Source organism: Sardina pilchardus, chromosome 7 (assembly GCF_963854185.1).
Source record: "Sardina pilchardus chromosome 7, fSarPil1.1, whole genome shotgun sequence".
Taxonomy (NCBI): Eukaryota; Metazoa; Chordata; class Actinopteri; order Clupeiformes; family Clupeidae; genus Sardina; species Sardina pilchardus.
The window spans coordinates 34,784,888-34,809,974 of NC_085000.1; the positions used below are offsets into that span (position 1 = coordinate 34,784,888).

General features: G+C 47.7%; 3 protein-coding genes across 11 annotated transcripts; 1 reads left to right on the forward strand and 2 right to left on the reverse strand.

Moving 5' to 3' along the window:
- Positions 1–318: 318 nt before the first annotated feature.
- On the reverse strand, positions 319–11,791 carry LOC134088056 (calcium-independent phospholipase A2-gamma-like). The gene is made up of 11 exons (XM_062541957.1): positions 10,851–11,791; positions 8,751–8,989; positions 7,317–8,604; positions 6,360–6,509; positions 6,009–6,166; positions 5,245–5,339; positions 4,585–4,756; positions 4,152–4,209; positions 3,361–3,555; positions 1,561–1,756; positions 319–782 (listed from the first exon to the last, which is right to left on the reverse strand). Exons 2-11 carry the CDS (start codon positions 8,822–8,824, stop codon positions 520–522), a joined length of 2,649 nt encoding a protein of 882 aa, XP_062397941.1. The 5' UTR covers positions 8,825–8,989; positions 10,851–11,791; the 3' UTR covers positions 319–519.
- A 13-nt stretch (positions 11,792–11,804) lies between these two features.
- LOC134088059 (uncharacterized) lies at positions 11,805–17,973 on the reverse strand. Of its 4 annotated transcripts, XM_062541963.1 has the most exons (4): positions 17,958–17,973; positions 17,790–17,821; positions 14,749–14,937; positions 11,805–12,055 (listed from the first exon to the last, which is right to left on the reverse strand). In XM_062541963.1, exons 2-4 carry the CDS (start codon positions 17,814–17,816, stop codon positions 11,864–11,866), a joined length of 408 nt encoding a protein of 135 aa, XP_062397947.1. In that variant the 5' UTR covers positions 17,817–17,821; positions 17,958–17,973; the 3' UTR covers positions 11,805–11,863. The 4 variants fall into 4 exon arrangements, with proteins under 4 accessions (XP_062397947.1, XP_062397949.1, XP_062397950.1 ...); XM_062541965.1 differs by lacking the exon at positions 17,958–17,973 and having other exon boundaries at positions 17,790–17,841; XM_062541966.1 differs by lacking the exon at positions 17,958–17,973 and having other exon boundaries at positions 17,758–17,793.
- On the forward strand, positions 16,078–24,843 carry LOC134088057 (monocarboxylate transporter 2-like). Of its 6 annotated transcripts, none has more exons than XM_062541959.1 (7): positions 16,079–16,606; positions 16,972–17,198; positions 18,147–18,290; positions 22,315–22,787; positions 23,039–23,390; positions 24,365–24,633; positions 24,731–24,811. In XM_062541959.1, the coding sequence occupies exons 2-6, from the start codon at positions 16,982–16,984 to the stop codon at positions 24,619–24,621; spliced, it is 1,443 nt and encodes a 480-aa protein (XP_062397943.1). In that variant the 5' UTR covers positions 16,079–16,606; positions 16,972–16,981; the 3' UTR covers positions 24,622–24,633; positions 24,731–24,811. The 6 variants fall into 6 exon arrangements, 4 of the variants coding, with proteins under 4 accessions (XP_062397945.1, XP_062397943.1, XP_062397942.1 ...); XR_009939892.1 differs by having other exon boundaries at positions 16,080–16,606; positions 24,365–24,682; XM_062541958.1 differs by having other exon boundaries at positions 16,080–16,606; positions 24,365–24,658; positions 24,731–24,843.
- Positions 24,844–25,087: the final 244 nt, after the last annotated feature.

Genomic DNA, 25,087 nt, shown 5'->3' on the forward strand with positions numbered 1-25,087 from the left:
TGTGCTAGGGGGGTCAGACCCAGCGGTGTTGGGGGGGTGTGTGTGTGTGTGGTCAGACCCAGCGGTGTTGGGGGGGTGGTGTTGGGGGGGTGTGTGTGTGTGTGGTCAGACCCAGCGGTGTTGGGGGGGTGTGGTGGTCAGACCCAGCGGTGTTGGGGGGGTGATGTTGGGGGGGTGTGTGTGGTCAGACCCAGCGGTGTTGGGGGGGTGTGGTGGTCAGACCCAGCGGTGTTGGGGGGGTGTGGTGGTCAGACCCAGCGGTGTTGGGGGGGTGATGTTGGGGGGGTGTGTGTGGTCAGACCCAGCGGTGTTGGGGGGTGTGTGTGTGTGTGTGTGTGGTCAGACCCAGCGGTGCTGCAGCTCCCACACCCTCTGGCTGACCCAGTCTCTGGGGGGGGTGATGTTGGGGGGGGGGTGTGTGTGTGGTGTGTGTGTGTGGTCAGACCCAGCGGTGTTGGGGGGGGGTGTGTGTGTGTGTGGTCAGACCCAGCGGTGTTGGGGGGGGGTGTGTGTGTGTGGTCAGACCCAGCGGTGCTGCAGCTCCCACACCCTCTGGCTGACCCAGTCTCTGCTCTTGGTCAGGGCTGAGCGCTCGGCCCCCAGCACCATGCACAGCAGGTCCAGTTTGAGCCGGTTCCGCTCCAGGTACTGCAGCGTGTCCGACTTCAGCTGGTCCAGCACCTCCGCACGGCTCTCGTCCAGCGAAACCTCGGCCTTCAGCATCGGGTTGAACCGGAAGTAGACGTCCTCATCGAGCAGGTCAGCCAGCAGCGTATGGACACCTGTGGACACAACGTACACATTAAACATCTAGGAGCGTATGGACACCTGTGGACACAACATACACATTAAACATCTACAGTAGGAGCGTATGGACACCTGTGGACACAACATACACATTAAACATCTAGGAGTGTACGGACACCTGTGGACACAACATACACATTAAACATCTAGGAGTGTATGGACACCTGTGGACACAACATACACATTAAACATCTAGGAGTGTATGGACACCTATGGACACAACATACACATTAAACATCTAGGAGTGTATAGACACCTGTGGACACAACGTACACATTAAACATCTAGGAGTGTATGGACACCTGTGGACACAACATACACATTAAACATCTAGGAGTGTATAGACACCTGTGGACACAACGTACACATTAAACATCTAGGAGCGTATGGACACCTGTGGACACAACATACACATTAAACATCTACAGTAGGAGCGTATGGACACCTGTGGACACAACATACACATTAAACATCTAGGAGTGTATGGACACCTATGGACACAACATAGTGGTGTGGTGTGTGTGTGTGTGTGTGTGTGTGTGTGTACTGACCCTCTGTATCCGTGGCGCTGTATATGAGGTGGTTGAGTTTGTAGTGTGTGTGTGTGTGTGTGTGTGTGTGTGTGTGTGTGTGTGTGTGTGTGTGTACTGACCCTCTGTATCCGTGGCGCTGTATATGAGGTGGTTGAGTTTGTAGTGTGTGTGTGTGTGTGTGTGTGTGTGTGTGTGTGTGTGTGTGTGTGTGTGTACTGACCCTCTGTATCCGTGGCGCTGTATATGAGGTGGTTGAGTTTGGCCCGGAGGCTGGTGGAGGTGGCTGGCCCTCGCTGGGTGTTGTCGTGGCGCCCGGTGCCTAGCGACAGCACGCACTGGAAGGGCTGCTTGGGCCACAGCAGACGGCACTCATGCACCGCCAGAGCACACGGATTATTCTGGATCAATCCGCCATCCTGCACACAACACACACACACACACACACACACACACACTTCAGTACCGCCAGAGCACACGGATTATTCTGGATCAATCCGCCATCCTGCACACACACACACACACACACACACACACACACACACACACACACACACACACACTTCAGTACCGCCAGAGCACACGGATTATTCTGGATCAATCCGCCGTCCTGCACGCAACACACACACACACACACACACACACACTTCAGTACCGCCAGAGCACACGGATTATTCTGGATCAATCCGCCGTCCTGCACAACACACACACACACACACACACACACACACTTCAGTACCGCCAGAGCACACGGATTATTCTGGATCAACCCGCCGTCCTGCACACAACACACACACACACACACACACACACACACACACACACACACACTTCAGTACCGCCAGAGCACACGGATTATTCTGGATCAACCCGCCGTCCTGCACACAACACACACACACACACACACACACACACACACACACACACACACTTCAGCACCGCCAGAGCACACGGATTATTCTGGATCAAACCGCCGTCCTGCACAACACACACACACACACACTTCAGTACCGCCAGAGCACACGGATTATTCTGGATCAAACCGCCGTCCTGCACGCAACACACACACACACACACACACACACACTTCAGTACCGCCAGAGCACACGGATTATTCTGGATCAAACCGCCGTCCTGCACGCAACACACACACACACACACACACACACACTTCAGTACCGCCAGAGCACACGGATTATTCTGGATCAAACCGCCGTCCTACACGCAACACACAACACACTTCAGGATTATTCTGGATCAACCCGCCGTCCTGCACAACACACACACACACACACTTCAGGATTATTCTGGATCAACCCGCCGTCCTGCACAACACACACACACACACACTTCAGGATTATTCTGGATCAAACCGCCGTCCTGCACGCAACACACAACACACTTCAGTTACAACAACATTCTATCACAATACCATATTACAACTGTACTGATATTACGATATTCTATCACAATACAATATCACAACTGTAGTGAATTGAATTGAGGGGGAATTGAACCCACACCGTTCAGGTGACTCAAGTAATAACATCCCTCAACACAGGCTGCTCCAACACTAACATCCCTCAACACTGTACTGTGTTCAGGCTGCTCCAACACTAACATCCCTGCACACTGTACTGGGGTGCGTTCAGGCTGCTGTACTGTGTTCAGGCTGCTCCAACACTAACATCCCTCAACACTGTACTGTGTTCAGGCTGCTCCAATAAGAACATCCCTGCACACTGTACTGGGGTGCGTTCAGGCTGCACACTGTACTGGGGTGCGTTCAGGCTGCACACTGTACTGGGGTGCGTTCAGGCTGCACACTGCACTGGGGTGCGTTCAGGCTGCACACTGCACTGGGGTGCGTTCAGGCTGCACACTGCACTGGGGTGCGTTCAGGCTGCACACTGTACTGGGGTGCGTTCAGGCTGCACACTGTACTGGGGTGCGTTCAGGCTGCACCCTGTACTGGGGTGCTGGTCCCCGGCAGCAGGACAGGTGTGCTGCAGCTGCTCCTCACCTGGTGGATGTCGCTGTGCAGGGGGAACTCCTGGAAGTATCCGGGGGCGGCGGAGGAGGCCCGCACCGCCTCCCACAGCCTGTAGGAGGAGCCCCCGGGGTAGCGGCTGAGGCGCCCGGGCGCGTGGTTGTAGTTCCTGAAGATGAAGGCCTTCGGGCTGGTGCCCCAGTTCACCACCGCACTCACCGCAGACACCTGTGGGACATCAGAGCAGGGGATGGATGACACAAAACACACACACACACACACACACACACACACACACACACACACACACACACACACACACACACACACACACACACACACACACACACACACACACACTCTCTCCTGAACACAAACACTCATCTGGACTATGTACTATTTATTTCACATTATTTTATTGTTTATTTTTCTTTCCTTTTCTCCCTTTTTGGCTTAAGCTACAGTAGTCTTCATTCTGTACACAATGACATGGTTGTGATGTGTGGCAATAGAGTTGATCTGTGACACACAGACAGGACCCACATGAGAGACCCTGACGGACTTCACTTCATGGAGACAGAAAGGACAGCAAGACAGAGCAACACAATACACTAGGAATTCATGGAGGTAGAGCGCCCTCTAGTGCATCCTGCTGGCACTACTCTGTTTTATTTGTCCATCTCATCTGGGGCCAGTTCAATGGCCAGTTCAAACGGTGACAGATTTATTTAATAAGGAGAATTGACAGTGCAGTGGATATCAGTTGATTGTTTGTTTGTTTACTAAGTGGCACAGCTTAGCTTACAAATATACAAGATACTTACTTTGGGACAGATCTCGCTCCTGGCCGTTTTAATGAGAACTCGCTCCCCCATCTTCTCCCTGTGGAACAACAGCACCGTCACACTAGCCTCCTGATGACATCACATCACAACACAGTAAAGTGCATCCCATTAGGCCACACATCTCACTTCAGTAATGACTCCCAGCTCTCATATTTAGTGCTGTTGTGACTCACTTCAGTAATGACTCCCAGCTCTCATATTTAGTGTTGTTGTGACTCACTTCAGTAATGACTCCCAGCTCTCATATTTAGTGTTGTTGTGACTCACTTCAGTAATGACTCCCAGCTCTCATATTTAGTGTTGTTGTGACTCACTTCAGTAATGACTCCCAGCTCTCATATTTAGTGCTGTTGTGACTCACTTCAGTAATGACTCCCAGCTCTCATATCTATTTAGTGCTGTTGTGACTCACTTGAGTAATGACTCCCAGGTCTCGGTGCTGTAGTAGGAGTGAGTCCAGCCCATCTTCACGGTGCCCACCAGGGGGTTCTGTTTGAACACGTCCGAGCCAAAGCGCCGGTACATCTCCTCACACTCGTCCAGGGAGAAACGGCCCAGTCCGATCATGAAGGCCAGCACGGCTCCTGCGGAACACAGGCAGAGGGCATCATGGGACACCAGCTCAACTGCAGCCCGTACAGAACTTTACTTTTTCATTTATTAATAACATTTATTAACCCATAAATAACTCTAGCCTGCAATATCACAACTTTAATTATCCTCTTTATTAATAACATTTATTAACCCATAAATAACTTTGCAACACCAGGCTGCAATACCACAGCTTTAACGACCACTCTTTATTTATCAATAAGCATTAATGTCTTTATGTATCAATATGTGTTAACGTCTTAATAATGCTAATGCTAATGATGATGCTAATGCTAGCATAGCTCGTGCCACTGACCCGTGCTCACTCCACAGATGCTAATGCTAATGCTAGCATAGCTCGTGCCACTGACCCGTGCTCACTCCACAAATGCTAATGCTAATGCTAGCATAGCTGGTGCCACTGACCCGTGCTCACTCCACAGATGCTAATGCTAATGCTAGCATAGCTCGTGCCACTGACCCGTGCTCACTCCACAGATGTAGTCAAACAGCTGATGGATCCGCTTGCCCGTCTGAGCCTCAATCAACTTCAACGCTTCAAGCGGAACAACTCCCCTAGAAATGACAAGTGTTAATTACAACTCCCCTAGAAATGACAAGTGTTAATTACAACTCCTCTAGAAATGACAAGTGTTAATTACAACTCCCCTAGAAATGACAAGTGTTAATGAACAACTCCCCTAGAAATGACGAGTGTTAATGTACAACTCCCCTAGAAATGACAAGTGTTAATTACAACTCCCCTAGAAATGACAAGTGTTAATTACAACTCCTCTAGAAATGACAAGTGTTAATTACAACTCCCCTAGAAATGACAAGTGTTAATTACAACACCCCTAGAAAGTGTTAATTACAACTCCCCTAGAAATGACAAGTGTTAATTACAACACCCCTAGAAATGACAAGTGTTAATGAACAACTCCCCTAGAAATGACAAGTGTTAATGAACAACTCCCCTAGAAATGACAAGTGTTAATTACAACTCCCCTAGAAATGACAATGAACAACTCGCCAGTGAGGACTACCCACATAAGAGTCAGAACTCTCAACAGAAGTGTATCAGATTGACTGATACGAGTTACTCAAATATATCATAATGGAGTAGCTTGTGATTCATGTTTTCTTTGTTTTTATTAAATCAAAACACATTCATCTATTATTCTTCTTATTACCATTATGATTATTAGTTAGCCTATGACACGCATGAAATTAAGTCAGCAGTACCTTGTGCCGCCTCCATCGATGGACAGCATCCTCACCCCCTGTCCTCTGACGGGATCCAGGTAGCCAATCAGCGCCATGGTTTCCCTGACGGCTCTCTGAAGCTTTACATCGCTAGTGTGGTTCCGTCTATATCGCAACAGCTGCAACACCAACTTCTCCTGCAACACAAGTCAGCTTCTTCAGCACACAAACACAAACAATATCATTGCAGCATCTGCAAGTCACAAGACGAAACCGTACATGCAGGTGAATTAGGCCTACTGTACCTGCCACATAGTGTATGCAGGTGAATTAGGCCTACTGTACCTGCCATATAGTGCATGCAGGTGAATTAGGCCTAGGCTACTGTACCTGCCACATCGTTGCCTTGCATGCTGGGTGCGCTATAAGGTGTCTGTTCAGCTCCTCAGTGCACGCAATGATGGATGACGGCGCAGTGGCGTTCCTCAGGTTCCCCAGGAGGACTCTTGTCATCTCCTCTGCTCGATCCTGGCACAGCACCTACAGATATTTCACAAATAGCAGAGTTCAGTGAAATGTGAAAACGGATGTCAACGCTTCGTCCATCATCACACCATAGTGGCTCGAGGCATTAGGCTAATAATACACACGCGTGCATTGCTGGCCATGCGGTTAACACGGATGCCGCGGAATCATGATGTGCACAGTTGTTATTATGTTGCTATCGTTGATTGTGACGTCTGTATTGTCCACTGGCATTTTTTTAAAGTCGGGAAATCATAATTGGCACATATTTCACTGATCATTCTCTGTCTCCCACAAAGTGACTGCTGTAATCTATAAATAGCTAATTGTTTTCATAAACCTGCCGATCCATTGTTCTCAGTTTGACACTGTAACTAGTTGGACACTTTTGCAATACATATCCGCAAACGTGTATGCATGCGTCTTATAACTTACCGTCGTCGAGTGGAACTTCTTTGAGGCCTCAATCTCACATTAGCCGACTGATCACAGGATGCAGCGGGCGATTCATGGTCTTATCATTTGCGTATTGGGTGGCCTACAGTAGGCCTATAACGATTATCGGTCTGTGGCGCATAAAAATGCGTTTTAACAGCTGGCCTAGGCTATAGTCTACTACTTTAATCTCGTCGTAGTTGTAATAATAATGTTTTCTTTTCACTGTTCCTTGCATCTTCATTCGTTCAGTATGGATTATTGCCATCACCAAACCCAGCATGCATTGGAAAATCTGTGATTAAAATCAATGATATAGAGTTAAGTGCGTTGTTAGATTGATTTGTAGTCACTGCCGCCCTCTGCTGTAAGTAAATGGCGACTCACCACTCTCTGCGACCTGGTTGCCGTTGGTGCGTCTCTGGAGGGGGCCTGAGTCTGCTGGTTCTCGGAGCCAGCTCCCAAGTAGCTACTTATCATATGTGGTATAGCGGTGGTGGAGTGCAGAATGTACTGCAGAAAGGAAGCTGGCTTCTGCGTCCGAGTGCTGCTGACGGCCAACACTGTTTGGTCCGTGTAATCACCCTCCAGGTCATCCTCAAAGCCCGACTGGCCGGTGAAATAGTGGTTTATGTGATCGGCCATGTGAGCGTGGTTGGCCCCAAAGCTGGTGGTGGTGTTGCTCGGGTGGAAGAGGCCTGGCGCTGTGGGCTGCGGAGCTGGAGGGCTCTGTTTGGGCTCCGTGTAAGACCTGTTGTTCGCTTGTGTTGTGCTAACGGATCCGGAGTCTGTAACCTTGGCTCCAAAGTAGCGGTTGATGTGGTGGGCAAAGTGAAGGTACCCCTCCTCCCAAGAGCTGGGCACCTCCGCAGCCTTGGCATGCACCGTTTGGGCACTAACTGAAACCACCTCAGCAGCCTTGGCATGCACCGTTTGGGCACTAACTGAAACAACGTCGTTCACTGGCGACTGGCGCACATCAGTGGTGACTTTAAGGGCTTTCCTCCGTCTACCATGTCTCCTGTATGGCGACTCGTCCTCCGCCGTCTGGGCGTGAAGATCTCGCGCGGGACTTCTGGTGAAGACGGAGTTGATGTGATTGGCCACGTAGTTGTAGCTCTCCCCAAACCTGGTGGCGAGCGAGCTGATGTGGAACAGCTGCAGCCCGGTGGACAGCCTGGAGGGGCTCTGCTCCTCGTGACGCTGTGCTGATGTGTGGAGAACCGCCACAGACCTCAGATGACTCGCAGTACTCCTCCCGTCCTCCAGAGGGCTCCTGTCCTTGCCTGTCCTCTGGCTATGGGCCCGCCTCTGTTGTCTTCGCTGTTTAGGTTCGTGGAAGGTGTAAACCAAACCACTATTCCCGAGACTTGGTGCTACGGCCAGGTCTCTGCTTCTGAAATAGAAGTTGATGTGTTTGGACAGGCGCTGAAAGGACTCTCCAAGACGCAGCAGACTCAGCTGGAGAGAGGAGGGATGCTGCTCCTGGTTGATGCCGATGGGGGCCTCTGATTTGAAGGCATTCCTGCTGGAGGTGGAGTACAGTCGCACAGCCTGAGAGCACAGGACGGCATCAGGCGTCACTTTCCTTCCTACGTCTGCAAACGGACCACTGGACCCTGAGCTCCCGCTCCTCTTCGCCCTCACAGATCTCAGACAGCTTCTTCTCAGTGTGCTGAAGGGTGGGAAGTGGGATATTAACATGGGCCAGCCAGGCCACAGTTTTAGGATGTATTTTTTTTATAAATATCTGTCTCAGAATGATGGACAGTTTAACTTCACATCAAACTTGGATCAGGAAATGTTCTAGGCGGACGGTACCTTATCTTAGAGTAACATCTAAGCCTCTTCTCTCCCAGATAAGTCACAAGGTTTGCACTGAGGTAGCGACCCATTGAGCAACGGGAGCAGCAGGCCACCCGCACAGGACCTCAGCTGGGGCTGGATCGGCTACTGCAGCTGGGTCTGGATCGGCTACTGTAGCTGGGTCTGGATCGGCTACTGGACCTCTGCTGGGTCTGGACCGGCTACTGTAGCTGTCTATCAGTGTCACTGGCTCCCTTCAAAACACAAATATGGGAACACTTTGGAATGTTGCAATATTCGTCTCATGAATAATTTTGTGTGCTTTTGTCTAATTTGTTTCAAAATTGGCTCAGTAAGATATCAACCTAAGTAGTTTTATAAATGGGCAGATGGGCTGGACATCAATAATATTTTACCCCCTGAGGGCAGATTGGTGAAACACATCTTAGAGGGCTATTATGTCCTCCACTCATCAATAAACTCCAAGGGTCTATTTGAGTATAAGACATTGGAGTGTAAACATTCTTCATAAAAAAATACATGTACTTGGTTAGTTAGAAAGTTTACAAACTTTTAGGAGCAGTTTTAATAATTCTAATCTGTCACCAACTGCAAGATGAAATGTAATTCTGTGAAGGTGTAGCCTATCATTGGTCACCCCTACACCATAGATATGCACCTCAGTGGCTACAGCAGTGTTTTATTTAATTAACAGGGACAGAAGGCTCAGTCAGTCTCAACTCAGTTTTACTATCTGCACGATATATTTATAAACACACAACACATGGCAGGCAAAGGCATGAGGCTTGTTCACCTGTCAATAGCTCCATAGATAGCATATGTCCTAGCCCTCTCTTCCAGGCAGAGCATAATGCATCCATAGATAGCTGTACATGGGCATACACTAGGTCCTAGCCCTCTCTTCCAGGTAGAACATGATGCCTCTGATATTTGAACCGAAGACCAAACATACCAGAGGTCGCTTACACCCCCCCCCCCCCCTTCAGTATTACCTGAGAAACTCTGCAGTGTTTTGTTATTGTTTAAGAGGCAGGCCGAAGACCTATTAACTCTGCAGTGTTTTGTTATTGTTTAAGAGGCAGGCTGAAGACCTATTAACTCTGCAGTGTTTTGTTATTGTTCTTGGAGGCAAACTGAAGACCTTTCAACTCCGCAGTGTTTTGTTATTGTTTAAGAGGCAGGCTGAAGACCTATTAACTCTGCAGTGTTTTGTTATTGTTTAAGAGGCAGGCTGAAGACCTATTAACTCTGCAGTGTTTTGTTATTGTTCTTGGAGGCAAACTGAAGACCTTTTAACTCCGCAGTGTTTTGTTATTGTTTGAGAGGCAGGCTGAAACCCTTTTGACAACTTTTGGCTAGCGAAACGTGAGGAGATATTTGCTGAATGTTACAAAAAGTCAGAAATTACTTGGAATCGCTTAACACCTTTGATCAGGTCAGGTACTGGACTACACTACACTTAATCGTAATAACCCGCTGTATTACAGCCACCATTGCACTGTATAATACAGCCACCATTGCACTGTATATTACAGCCACCATTGCACTGTATAACAGCCACCATTGCAAAACCACACACTGGTCCTGAAACAATTTAAATGGAAATGCTAAACTGTCCGCATTGCACACAAGAATATATTTTTTTTGTTGAGAATTATACATTTATATTACTTCATAAAATATACTTTCAGCTTTATGTACAAATCATATCACCTTTGAAACAGCTGCGAAATATAGCCCATGCTGCTCTAATGTCTAAGCACCACAACAGTAGCATACCATTCATGCATAACCTTTCCATTAGTCTCTGATGTGAAAGCACCATAGCAGCATGCCATCCACACCGGACCCTTCCATAGATCTCCTAGCATGCTAAACAGCTTAAGAGCTAATCAGGTCTCTCTACACTTCACCCTCTAGCAGAACAAGACCCAGCCGTCACATCGATTCGGTCACTTGCTACGTTTCCAAGCGAGTGAAGAGTGAAGGTCAAAGCCTCACATTTAGCATGAACCTGGCAAATCCTCAGCTTCACCTTGCGACGGCCACAGCCCTCAGCAGAATAATACACAGACGGATCGTGTAGGCATTTACCTGCAGCTCACTCCTTTTCCTCCTGTTTCTGTCCTCTGCAGACAAGAGACACGTTTGTTGGCCAGACGCTAACAGAAAGCGTCTGTGTTATTGTCTGTGTAGAGTCTTCTGCTGTATGGACAAACACAAGCTTGTGTTGTGATACTTAATCTCCCTCCTCCCTCCTCCAGAACAGCCGTCTGATTGGCTAGCCTCAGAACAGTTGCCCTCTAATGACCCAATCAGGCGCTCCGCTCCCACATTCCTTCCTGTAGGTCACTCTCTCTCTGGCTAACATGGGGAGTCATGTGTCTTCAATCTAAAATTAGAGAGAAACACCACTCACACGTTGAGCAGGACAGTACTGACGTCATGTTTATTCACCAGAATGGCCCAAATAAATAACCAATGCTACAGCAACATGTACACACCTTCTTTCTGAAGGCCACAGATGAAACCTGACAGTGATAGACGCAGACGGAATAGAATAAATATCTTGGCAGCGCTGTGGCAGCAGCGTGAGGTGGATCAGTTGAAGCTGGTGGCGTGGAGATTGACTGATGCTTGTGTTTAGTAAATAGTGTGAGCAGTGGGAGCATGCCTGGCAGCAGGGGACATCATGTGCACATTGCTCTGCTGCTTCCTCTCTGGATGTCAATGAGGGTGTATTTGTGTCCTTTGTTTTTCTAGGTATCCCTGGGTGTGCTCTCAACAACCTATCAGCACGCAGTGTCCACTCTCACAGTCCAAACACAATGACACGGGCCTCTGTGTGCACTGATCAGCTCAGTACACGTCGTTTGCAAACTGGTCCAAAACACGAGTGGAGAAAGTGATGTTGAGCTGTTCAGCGCTCTGCCTGGGCCTCATGATCTAGTCACACATTAATAGCGGATCGGAATGCCTCTTCCTCTCCCTCTCCCTCTTCCTCTTCCTCTCCCTCTTCCTCTCCCTCTCCCTCTTCCTCTTCCTCTCCCTCTTCCTCTCCCTCTTCATCTTCCTCTTCCTCTTCCTCGGCATCATTCTGTTGTCCCTTAATCGTTCTTTTTCGCGCAGCGTCCGGTCGTGCACTCCTCTCGGCCGGTCCAGCGCAGGCGGTTTCTGGCGAAGACGGCGTAGGCTTGGTCCATCAGGGGCCGGACGTAAGGCCACGAGATGAAGCGCCCCACCCAGCCCAGCCCCACCGCCGTGTACATCACGTTGAAGGCCGGGACGCCCACATGCACCTGCACACAAACACATGAATTACTCACTGTAGTAGGACCTGCACACAAACACATGATTTACTATAGGACCTGCACACAAACACATGATGTAGGACCTGCACACAAACACATGATGTAGGACCTGCACACAAACACATGATGTAGGACCTGCACACAAACACATGATGTAGGACCTGCACACAAACACATGATGTAGGACCTGCACACAAACACATGATTTAGGACTCAACTGGAGGCCTCATAATCTGAGAACATGCATTTCAATAGAAGATAAAGCATCAAGAGACGTATCTGTTCATCTTGCTTAAAAACTGGTTCATTTTCTTTACAGTCATGGTTTATACAGTAAGTTAATGGTCATTATTATTCTGCTAATTAGAGATGCTCCGATCAGCATTTTTGGGGCCGATCACCGATTACCGATCATCAAAATCATGATCGGCCGATTGCCGATCACTGCCGATCACAGAATGGCAGGGGAATGAGAGTCTTTTAACAATAGTCTAGCAGAGTTTGCATCATTTGTAGAAATTAAACTAACTATGAATTAATGTAAGTGGCATAAAAGACAGTAGGCCTATAGGCTAGTGAAGATGTTGAGGAACCACCATTTATCGATTTGTATTTAGAAAATGAAATAACTTTGGCCATCTTTTCCAAATATGCAGCGAGACATAAAATGATTTCATACAAGGAGGGGGTCAGGCAGACCAACACACAGATCACCTAAATGGGATGGGCAATTACATTGCCTAGGCTACTTGAAAAGTATAGCCTCTAAATAGACTGACTACATTAAATGAAAAACGTGTTACACCAAAACCTACTGCCACAAAGTGCAAAACTATGGCTTTTTCTCTGTTCCAAATCCCTAAAAAAGAAATAATGTAAGCTACTGTAGCCTAAGTCTTTTTTCTCTTGAAATCCCCCATGACTGAAACATGCCGTTAAATGCCACCAGTTTGGGTCAATAAAGTGCGCTGTTAAGCTAGCAGGGACATTGGACAGGCGTCTGCGCTTGGGAAGCTATATACCCTATTCTTCAGCTTGTCAATGTAGGCTACACTGTTTGGTAACGTGAGGAGATACACATTAGTATTTCATGCCTGCGGGGTAATATCGTGGATCAAGACAGGTTAGGGCCGACTTACATTCATGCTTACATTGCGCGATATTGCCATGTTTTCACAGTCGGCGAATAAATATCCAAAGTCGGGACAGAAATCATGGCGCGGCGCGCTCCCGTGTGCTCGTTTAATGTAAGGTGTCAATTTGCGGTTGTAAGCCAGTCGGAGTCTTTTTCTAATTCTGCCGTTACGACAATATCAAACATGTCTGATATTATCGCATGTCTGCATAGTCTGTGACTCGTTTGTGACTTAAAACTCTATGATTTGTCTTTAGAGGTGAGGGTCTGACTGTCTTTCAAAAATCTTTTAGGCTACAAATATTTGCAAAATCGTAACGTAGGCTAATGAGGGCTTTATCCTCCACAACGAATAGAGGTTGTTCGTGGAGGCAAATTAATTCTTAATTCCTTTCCATCTCTTATCATCCCTAACGTTAGTAGGCCTAGTCGGCAGATTGAAGCATGAGGAAGTTGGCTGGTTTAGTTTCTCATACCCGACATATTCAGTTGTCCGTCAGTGGTGTTAAAACGTTATTGGTGGCTTCCACCTCGAGGGATTTCAGCACGACATGCATTGCAAATGGTTAATTTTACACTGAACCTTTAGCCTATACTCATGTTTGCCACTGCAAGCTCCTCTCTACTCTAGGCTGTTGTGTGCCTGTGCGCCGCGCCTGCAGGTGGAAAAATGTCACGCAAGTAATTTAGGTCACATGATCGGCTTTTTTGATCGGCGATTTTGAGCTTCACCGATCAAGCCATTTTTAGCCAATATCGGCCGATCATGATCGGCGGCCGATCGATCGGAGCATCTCTACTGCTAATTCTACTTTGTGTATTAATAATATTAATTACGGCCATGTGACTTCACTGTAAAATGAATGTCAATGTAATGTTTATTGATGTCAATGTAATGTTTATTGATGTCAATGTAATGTTTATTGATGCCATTGCTCAGATAGCAGAGGCAAGGCTACTTTACTGGGATGGCGTTCTAGAACTAACAAAATGTGAAGGGTGAATGCGAAAGGCGAACATGTTTGATAAGTTTCCTCCTTAACGTCCACTCAGTTGCATTTGTTTTCAATACCAGTCTTAATGGACACAACCCCACCAGTCTTAATGGACACTGCACAACCCCACCAGTCTTAATGGACACTGCACAACCCCATCAGTCTTAATGGACACTGCACAACCCCATCAGTCTTAGTGGACACTGCACAACCCTACCAGTCAACCCCATCAGTCTTAATGTTTTCAATACCAGTCTTAATGGACACAACCCCACCAGTCTTAATGGACACTGCACAACACCACCAGTCTTAATGGACACTGCACAACCCCATCAGTCTTAATGGACACTGCACAACACCAGCTCCGCCAGTCTGAATGGACACCCCCATAACGCACAACCCCAGCTCCACCAGGGAGAATCCCTTCCGTTCCACATCCAGAGATGCCATGGTGATTTATTTGGCACGGTCTCTCTTGTGGCGCAATGTGTCATTACAAACATGGAGCGAGACAAACCCTAACAAAAAAAGAACCGTGTTGCGCCTCATACCTGATCATGTTCATCGATCACATGCATTTCCTCCATCGCCTTCTCGTAGCTGATCCCGCCATAGCAGGCTCCATCGTAATCTTGAAGAGATATATCCACAAAGTCCACTTTCTCTGCTCGGTTCTTCTGCAGGAACTGCAGAAAATTGATCTCTTTCACGCAAACCGGGCACTCACCATCGTACAGCACCTAGGATAGTTCACAAGTTAGCCTGAAAGCATCGATGAAACTATCCTACGTTTGAACAACTAGGCTAAACATGAAAACAATGACGCTTTTAGAGCTGCGATAGAAACTATAGGAGTTGTGAATACTTACCCTTACGCTTGACGATTTCAGGTGAGTGCAATACAAATGCCTCAAGGGGACGATATTTGCCGTCCTAAGGTAACTCCTGACAGGTAGTATTACAGCTTTTGCGAACATCTTTGTATGGATGTTGCAAATTGTGGTTTCCCCTTTCAAACGTCAAGCAAGCTCAAATCAGAGCAACAAGCGCACTTTACACCTTGGCTTTGCATGGGCTGTAACCTGCCTTACAGCCCTAAAGTCAGTTTAATAACAGTGAAGATTCCACATTACACAACGCCTGTAAACTACAACTGCGAGGACTACAGGCATCTTTGACCTCCTCTTCTATGGTTTGCACTTTGAAGATGTATTTCTAACGAATACAGTATACTGCCACCAAACGACGTGGAGGCGAGTCTAGGTGATCAGTCTGGTTTACTGATGCAACTCACAGAAGCCGGTTAAACTTGAATGAGCTACAGACTACACGCGTAAAAGTCACCATGGATATATTAGTTGATATACACTGCTCTATCGCTGGGTTTTAGGATACATGTCATCCGATTACATTCTGCCCTCCAAGTTCAGTAGCAGGCTATAAACGTAAGTTGAAGCTTTATGGACTGAAAAAAGTTAGGCTACACAATTATTATGGGTACAGATTGACTGACGAGCTGTGCCTGATTTGACCATCAGTAGGCTGTAACTTCGGAACAGTCGTCTTACTTTGGATAGATAACAGTAATATTTCAGTGATTAACGCTAAAGCAAATCTACACTGGAGTCTCACCATTACGCGCCTCCTATGTGTTTTAAGACGTCAAGTAATTAGTGCCATTATGGTAGCCAGAGGAGCAGAGGAGGCCACTTATCCAAAAAACCCTCCCCATTGAGCATGACAACAATACTTTTATAACACTTGAATAAGTTTATCTCTGCGATCTTCTTTAGGGTTCTATGGCGGTTTATGGCAAACCAAACAATGTGATCTCAAGGCGATACACCAAAGTTCGCACCTCCATACCTTTTGCCGCCCTCAAATGCCCGTATGTTTGTCAAAGAATAGCCTACAATAGGCTATGTATAATTTAGCTACGATGAGGAAACGAACGAATTTTTGACTATCTGTCACATGGTCATATACAGTCTTGGCCTTTGGCCATTAATGATCACACCTCTTACTGGTGATAGATGGTCACATCAAGAAAGGCGCGTAAAGTTCTTTATAATTCCCCGCGAGCACCAAACCTGTCCATGTGTGATTTAAATTTTGAGAATGATACATAATTCCAATGAAATAATCACAATAAACATTCACATGCAGTGACACATTCAAAGAAAAGTAATTAGGCTAAGCCTATTCAAAAGAGATCAAATTGGCCTTTTATGAACCCTCATTCCGATTGAGGCTACTTTGTCTTTGGAGATAGTTGAATAAACAGGTCGATCCGAGCTACCCTAAACAACTCATTGGTCAGATTGGAGTGCAGGACTGCACTCACGTGACATCTGACTGATCATTCGGACGGTCGTGCTTCACTGTTAAACACCAGTCTGCTTCTAAGAGGTGAGTGCTCTCCCCCAACAGATCCCCGATCAAATAAAACTTAACTGACAAACTACATAGCAATTCAAAAAGGATGTTTATATTATGCTTTCAACAATTAACTGACAAACTACATAGCAATTCAAAAATTATGTTTATATGTAGTCATGCTTTCAACAAGTAACTGACAAACTACATAGTAATTCTAAAGGGATGTTTATATCTTGTCATGCTTTCAAAATGTCTGTGATCCAGCTGATGTGCCAGGATGCTATACTGCCTTCATAGACTGAGTGCAGTTGTACAGTACAGGCCGATACATTTTCAGCATCTGAAACAGGCCTATTGAAAACTGTGTTGATTTGATGTCCACCGCCCCTCTCCAGAGGACCCAGCATGCCCCCTCCTGCACCCACGTCCCTGGGCTACACCCCTCCTGACGGAGGCTGGGGTTGGGCCGTGGTCTTCGGCTCCTTCGTCTCCATCGGCTTCTCCTACGCCTTCCCCAAGTCCCTGACCATCTACTACAAGGAGATCCAGGAGTACTTCTCCGCCAGCTACAGTGAGATCGCCTGGGTCTCCTCCATCATGCTGGCGGCCATGTACGCCGGAGGTGAACGCCACTCTCTCTCTCTCTCTCTCTCTCTCTCTCTCTCTCTCTCTTTCTCTCTCTCTCTCTCTCTCTCTCAGATTCAGATTCAGATTCAAAGTGCTTTATTGGCATGACAAGGGGTACTCATATTGCCAAAGCAGGCAGACAAATCTCTCTCTCTCTCTCTCTCTTCTCTCTCTCTCTCTCTCTCTCTCTCTCTCTCTCTCTCTCTCTGTCTCTCTCTCTCTCTTTCTCTCTCTCTGTGTCTACAACTTTGTTTATGTGCAAAGGTTTGAAATGAAACAAGTTCTGTCTTGCCTTGGCTGGATATGAGGGGGCACAGCAGGATCACCTGGAGCTTGTGTGTGAGTCTTGCCCAACAGGTGCAGAGTGTTATTTGTGTTCTGTGTGTGCTGCTGTTCCCCCACACGGCCCTTCAGCTCCAGCCCTGCCGCCATGTCTGCGCTCCAGCAAAGAATGCGGCGCCCAAACAAACCCGCCCAAACAAACCCGCGCAAGCGCTTGAGATTCTTGTTGTTCTCCAGACTGACCTGACTGGCCTGTATTGTGTCCAACTGACCTGAGTGACCTGTACCTGCGTGTCCATCTGAGCTGAGTGACCTGTGCCTGCGTGTCCATCTGAGCTGAGTGACCTGTACCTGCGTGTCCATCTGAGCTGAGTGACCTGTGCCTGCGTGTCCATCTGACCTGACTGACCTGTACTGTACCTGCGTGTCCATGTGCTGTGTGCCTGCAGGGCCTGTATTGTGTCCATCTGACCTGACTGACCCGTACCTGCGTGTCCATCTGCCCTGACTGGCCTGTGCCTGCGTGTCCATGTGCTGTGTGCCTGTACATGCGTGTCCATCTGACCTGACTGGCCAGTATTGTGTCCATCTGACCTGTACCTGCGTGTCCATCTGCCCTGACTGACCCGTACCTGCGTGTCCATGTGCGTTGTGCCTGCAGGGCCGGTGAGCAGTGTGCTGGTGAACCGCTACGGCAGCCGCCCCGTGGTCATGGTGGGAGGGGTGATGGTGGGAGCCGGGATGGTGGCCTCCTCGTTTGGGACGACCATCATGCACCTGTACATCTGCGTGGGCGTCATTGGAGGTACTCTGGAGCGCTCTATAAATAATAAAGATTATTATTGTTATTATTATTATTGTTATTATTATAATTATTATTATAATTATTATTATTATTATTGTTACTCCTGCACATCTCCCATCATGCAAAGGGAAGCGCTGCCTGTTGTCTGCGGCTTTGCAGAGTGTGATTTGTAGTGTGAGTGACACATTTGAGAGCAGTGGTCTAGTTAGCTGCAGTGGGTATACTGTGGTGTAGTCTAGTTAGCTGTAGTAGGTATACTGTGGTGTGGTCTAGTTAGCTGCAGTGGGTATACTGTGGTGTAGTCTAGTTAGCTGTAGTAGGTATACTGTGGTGTATTCTAGTTAGCTGTAGTAGGTATACTGTGGTGTAGTAGTTAGCTGTAGTGGGTATACTGTGCTGTAGTAGTTAGCTGTAGTAGGTATACTGGTGTAGTCTAGTTAGCTGTAGTAGGTATACTGAGCTGTAGTAGTTAGCTGTAGTGGGTATACTGTGGTGTGGTCTAGTTAGCTGTAGTGGGTATACTGTGGTGTGGTCTAGTTAGCTGCAGTGGGTATACTGTGGTGTAGTCTAGTTAGCTGTAGTGTGTATAGTGTGGTGTAGTCTAGTTAGCTGCAGTGGGTATACTGTGGTGTGGTCTAGTTAGCTGTAGTGGGTATACTGTGGTGTGGTCTAGTTAGCTGTAGTGGGTATAGTGTGGTGTGGTCTAGTTAGCTGTAGTGGGTATACTGTGGTGTGGTCTAGTTAGCTGCAGTGTGTATAGTGTGGTGTAGTCTAGTTAGCTGTAGTGGGTATGCTGAGCTGTAGTAGTTAGCTGTAGTGGGTATACTGTGGTGTAGTCTAGTTAGCTGTAGTGGGTATACTGTGGTGTGGTCTAGTTAGCTGCAGTGGGTATACTGTGGTGTAGTCTAGTTAGCTGTAGTAGGTATACTGTGCTGTAGTGCTGTAGTTAGCTGTAGTGGGTATACTGTGGTGTAGTCTAGTTAGCTGTAGTGGGTATACTGTGGTGTAGTCTAGTTAGCTGCAGTGGGTATACTGTGCTGTAGTAGTTAGCTGTAGTGGGTATACTGTGGTGTAGTCTAGTTAGCTGTAGTGGGTATACTGTGGTGTGGTCTAGTTAGCTGTAGTGGTTTATCACGTAGACTACACTGCTTGAGGGACACGTGAGTAATGTTCCTCCCCCTCTGACTGGGTCAGTGTCCTGGGTGCCTCCCCCGTCTCTGTCCCCGTGTGGTTGGAGGGCGAGCCCAAGGCCGTGCCCTGTGTGAGTGTGCTGTTTGGGGCATGACAACAGTGACGTCATGGTGATGGCGTGTCATGGTCATGGCTTGTTTTCGTGGAATATTTTCTGGAAAGCCTTTTGTGCATAAAACCTTGTGCAAGGTCAAATGACACAATTGAGTTTTGTAGCTGTGCACATTTCCGTGACAGAATCAGGTTAAAATGCTTTTATAAATGTACCTTTCTGTCAAAAGGGAATCTACACTAAATTATATTAATGAGAAGGTACACTGTAGTTATATGAATGGGAAGGTAATGTGCACTGTAGTTATATGAATGGGAAGGTACACTGTAGTTATATGAATGGGAAGGTAATGTGCACTGTAGTTATATGAATGGGAAGGTAATGTGCACTGTAGTTATATGAATGGGAAGGTATACTGTAGTTATATGAATGGGAAGGTAATGTGCACTGTAGTTATATGAATGGGAAGGTAATGTGAACTGTAGTTATATGAATGGGAAGGTAATGTGCACTGTAGTTATATGAATGGGAAGGTATACTGTAGTTATATGAATGGGAAGGTAATGTGCTGTAGTTATATGAATGGGAAGGTGCACTGTAGTTATATGAATGGGAAGGTAATGTGCTGTAGTTATATGAATGGGAAGGTGCACTGTAGTTATATGAATGGGAAGGTAATGTGCACTGTAGTTATATGAATGGGAAGGTATACTGTAGTTATATGAATGGGAAGGTGCACTGTAGTTATATGAATGGGAAGGTAATGTGCACTAGTTATATGAATGGGAAGGTGCACTGTAGTTATATGAATGGGAAGGTAATGTGAACTGTAGTTATATGAATGGGAAGGTAATGTGCACTGTAGTTATATGAATGGGAAGGTATACTGTAGTTATATGAATGGGAAGGTGCACTGTAGTTATATGAATGGGAAGGTGCACTGTAGTTATATGAATGGGAAGGTAATGTGCGCTAGTTATATGAATGGGAAGGTAATGTGCACTAGTTATATGAATGGGAAGGTGCACTGTAGTTATATGAATGGGAAGGTAATGTGAACTGTAGTTATATGAATGGGAAGGTAATGTGCACTGTAGTTATATGAATGGGAAGGTATACTGTAGTTATATGAATGGGAAGGTATACTGTAGTTATATGAATGGGAAGGTGCACTGTAGTTATATGAATGGGAAGGTAATGTGCGCTAGTTATATGAATGGGAAGGTAATGTGCACTAGTTATATGAATGGGAAGGTGCACTGTAGTTATATGAATGGGAAGGTAATGTGCACTAGTTATATGAATGGGAAGGTAATGTGCACTGTAGTTATATGAATGGGAAGGTAATGTGCACTGTAGTTATATGAATGGGAAGGTAATGTGAACTGAAGGTAATGTGCTGTTCTAATGGGGCTGGAGGGGAGCTGATGGGCATCATATTTAAACGCCCTTCATCACTCACCTGGTCTCAGGTGCCATAGTCCACATCTCTCAGGGCACTGTACTCTCTGTTAGTCCCCATCTCTCAGGACACTGTAATCTCCGTTAGCTAGTTGGTGCTCCTGTTCACAGGCACACACAGTCTAGTCAGATAGAACTCTGGCCTATAAAGATGATGGAACTCTGGCCTATAAATATGATGGAACTCTGGCCTATACAGATGTTAGAACCGTAGCCTATAAAGATGATGGAACTCTGGCCTATAAAGATGATGGAACTCTAGCCTATACAGATGTTAGAACCGTAGCCTATAAAGATGGTAGAACCATCGCCTGTGAAGATGGTAGGACCGTAGCCTATGAAGATGGTAGAACCGTAGCCTATAAAGATGATGGAACTCTGGCCTATAAAGATGATGGAACTCTGGCCTATACAGATGTTAGAACCGTAGCCTATAAAGATGATGGAACTCTGGCCTATAAAGATGGTAGAACTGTAGAACGGCAGATACGAACACTACCTACCTCTATAATGTCCAGATACGAACACTAACTACCTCTAACTACCTCTATAATGTCCAGATACGAACACTAACTACCTCTGTAATGTCCAGATACGAACACTACCTACCTCTATAATGTCCAGATACGAACACTAACTACCTCTATAATGTCCAGATACGCACACTACCTACCCGTAACTACCTCTATAATGTCCAGATACGAACACTAACTACCTCTATAATGTCCAGATACGAACACTAATTACCTCTATAATGTCCAGATACGAACACTAACTACCTCTATAATGTCCAGATACGAACACTAACTACCTCTATAATGTCCAGATACGAACACTAACTACCTCTATAATGTCCAGATACGCACACTACCTACCCGTAACTACCTCTATAATGTCCAGATACGAACACTAACTACCTCTATAATGTCCAGATACGAACACTAATTACCTCTATAATGTCCAGATACGAACACTAACTACCTCTATAATGTCCAGATACGAACACTAACTACCTCTATAATGTCCAGATACGAACACTAACTACCTCCATGATGTCCAGATACGAACACTAGCTACCTCTATAATGTCCAGATACGAACACTACCTATAATGTCCAGATACGAACACTAACTACCTCTATAATGTCCAGATACGAACACTAACTACCTCCATGATGTCCAGATACGAACACTAACTACCTCTATAATGTCCAGATACGAACACTAACTACCTCTATAATGTCCAGATACGAACACTAACTACCCGTAACTACCTCTATAATGTCCAGATCCGAACACTAACTACCTCTATGATGTCCAGGCTTTGGGCTCTCGTTCAACCTGCAGCCTGCCCTCACCATCATCGGGAAGTACTTCCAGGTCAAGAGGCCGATGGCGAACGGCTTGGCGATGGCAGGAAGTCCGGTGTTCCTGTCCACGCTGGCGCCGCTCAACCAGTTCCTGTTCGACAGCTTCGGCTGGAGGGGCAGCTTCCTGATCCTGGGCGGCTTCGTCACCAACTGCTGCGTGGCGGGCGCTCTGATGCGGCCCGTCGAGGTCAAGCGAGCGCGTCCAGACGCCGCGGCCAATGGGGCCGCCGGCGATAAGGAGGACCCACCCGGCGCCAGCAGCCCCGCGGGCAAGAGCGGGTGCGCGGGCAAGGTCAACCAGTTGATCGACCTGTCGCTGTTCAGGCACCGCGGCTACCTGATCTACCTGGTGGGCAACGTCCTGCTGTTCTTCGGCTTCTTCGCGCCGGTGGTGTTCATGGCGCCGTACGCCAAGCACATGCAGGTCAGAGACGGTTTATAAAGCGAGACGATTCATATGAGGGTAAAATTCTGGTTTCATTGTGACGCAACTGCCACTCCCGTTTAGGAGGCAAAACGGAGGTATTTATATGGGAGAAATAATTCTACACCTTTCTAAACCGATTATTTCGTCACTGAACACGCCCCTTTAGGAGGCAGGAAGTGCTGCTATTTTGTTCCATTGAAAAAAACCCCTTTATGATTCATCTTAGTAACTATACGATCTTTGTGCAGGTGGACGAGTACTCGGCCGCCTTCCTGCTGTCCATCTTCGCGCTGGTGGACATGATCGCGCGACCGCTCACCGGCCTGCTGGCCAACACCCGCTGGGTGCGCCCGCGGATCCAGTACTTCTTCAGCCTCTCGGTGGCGTACAACGGGCTGTGCCACGTGCTGTGCCCACTGGCCACGGGCTACGGCGGGCTGGTGGTGTACGCCGTGTTCTTCGGCGTGGCGTTCGGCATGCTGTGCGCGCTGCTCTTCGAGGTGCTCATGGACCTCGTCGGGGCCCAGCGATTCTCCAGCGCCGTCGGACTCGCCACCATCATCGAGTGCGCCCCGGTCCTGCTGGGCCCGCCCATCTCTGGTGAGTGCTACCGTTCTGCTAGGTTATAGTTCTGCTGGGTCATCTCTGATGAGGGCTAAAGTTCTGCTAGGTTATAGTTCTGCTGGGTTGAAGTTCTGCTGGGTTAAAGTTCTGCTGGGCTTTAAGTTCTGCTGGGTTGAAGTTCAGCTGGGTTAAAACGTATGTATTTGAAAACTAGTTACATCCAAGGACTCTCTGTAACTCTGTCTCTGTGTTTCTCTGTAACTGTGTTGATGCCTAAGGACTCTCTGTAACTGTGTCTTTGTGGCAGGTGCTCTGGTGGACATCTGTAACTGTGTCTCTGTGTAACTACCGTATGTCTCTGTGGCAGGTGCTCTGTGTCTCTGTGGCAGGTGCTCTAACTGTGTGTCTGTGGCAAGTGCTCTGGTGGACATCTTCCATGACTATAAGGACTCTCTGTAACTCTGTAACTGTGTGTCTGTGGCAGGTGCTCTGTGTAACTGTGTGTCTGTGGCAGGTGCTCTGGTGGACTCTGTGTAACTGTGTGTCTGTGGCAGGTGCGCTGGTGGACATCTTCCATGACTATAAGGACTCTCTGTAACTCTGTAACTGTGTGTCTGTGGCAGGTGCTCTGTGTAACTGTGTGTCTGTGGCAGGTGCTCTGGTGGACTCTGTGTAACTGTGTGTCTGTGGCAGGTGCGCTAGTGGACATCTTCCATGACTATAAGGACTCTCTGTAACTCTGTGTCTCTGTGGCAGGTGCGCTGGTGGACATCATGTGTAACTGTGTGTCTGTGGCAGGTGCTCTGTGTAACTGTGTCTCTGTGGCAGGTGCTCTGGTGGACATCATGTGTAACTGTGTGTCTGTGGCAGCTGCTCTGTGTAACTGTGTCTCTGTGGCAGGTGCTCTGGTGGACTCTGTGTAACTGTGTCTCTGTGGCAGGTGCGCTGGTGGACTCTGTGTAACTGTGTCTCTGTGGCAGGTGCTCTGTGTAACTGTGTCTCTGTGGCAGGTGCGCTGGTGGACATCTTCCATGACTACAAGTACATGTACTGGGCCTGCGGAGTGATGATGCTGGTGCCGGGCGTCTTCCTCTTCGTCATGAACTACTTCAACTACAAGTGGCTAGCGCAGGAGGCGCAGCAGGAGGCGCAGCAGGAGGCGCGGCAGAGCGGGCGGCAGGAGGACGAGGAGGAGAGGGGCGCTGTGGAGGAGCTGAGGGAGCTGAGGAGCAACGCCAACAACCAGCCGGACGAGACGCTGGCTTAGAAGAATGAGGAGGTGCTGGCTTAGGAGCAATGAGGAGGTGCTGGTTTAGGAGAATGAGGAGGTGCTGGTTTAGGAGAATGAGGAGATGCTGGTTTAGGAGAATGAGGAGGTGCTGGCTTAGGAGGAATGAGGAGGTGCTGGCTTAGGAGCAATGAGGAGGTGCTGGTTTAGGAGAATGAGGAGATGCTGGTTTAGGAGAATGAGGAGGTGCTGGCTTAAGAGGAGTGAGGAGGTGCTGGCTTAGAAGAATGAGGAGGTGCTGGCTTAGGAGGAATGAGGAGGTGCTGGTTTAGGAGAATGAGGAGATGCTGGTTTAGGAGAATGAGGAGGTGCAGCGTAGGAGGAGTGAGATGAGGAGACTTTGGCGTGGCCAGTGAGAAGCCAGTTCACCTAGATAACACAGCCCTGCTGGAGCACTGGGCCACTGCTCTGGGGTGGGGAGGACTGGGGGGGGGGGGGGGGGTAA

Excerpts from the sequence above, each read along its gene's own strand:
- LOC134088056 (XM_062541957.1), bottom strand. The coding sequence starts at position 8,824 with ATGGGTCGCTACCTCAGTGCAAACCTTGTGACTTATCTGGGAGAGAAG. Across the intron at positions 8,605-8,750 it reads AGATGTTACTCTAAGATAAG|CACACTGAGAAGAAGCTGTC; the intron begins GTACCGTCCGCC and ends CCCACCCTTCAG. Across the intron at positions 4,757-5,244 it reads CATCTGTGGAGTGAGCACGG|GAGCCGTGCTGGCCTTCATG; the intron begins GTCAGTGGCACG and ends TGTGTTCCGCAG.
- LOC134088059 (XM_062541962.1), bottom strand. The coding sequence starts at position 15,174 with ATGTTCGCAAAAGCTGTAATACTACCTGTCAGGAGTTACCTTAGGACG. Across the intron at positions 14,938-15,066 it reads TGAAATCGTCAAGCGTAAGG|GTGCTGTACGATGGTGAGTG; the intron begins GTAAGTATTCAC and ends GAACTATCCTAG. Across the intron at positions 12,056-14,748 it reads TGATCGATGAACATGATCAG|GTGCATGTGGGCGTCCCGGC; the intron begins GTATGAGGCGCA and ends GTTTGTGTGCAG.
- LOC134088057 (XM_062541959.1), top strand. The coding sequence starts at position 16,982 with ATGCCCCCTCCTGCACCCACGTCCCTGGGCTACACCCCTCCTGACGGA. Across the intron at positions 17,199-18,146 it reads GGCGGCCATGTACGCCGGAG|GGCCGGTGAGCAGTGTGCTG; the intron begins GTGAACGCCACT and ends TTGTGCCTGCAG. Across the intron at positions 23,391-24,364 it reads GCTGGGCCCGCCCATCTCTG|GTGCGCTGGTGGACATCTTC; the intron begins GTGAGTGCTACC and ends TCTCTGTGGCAG.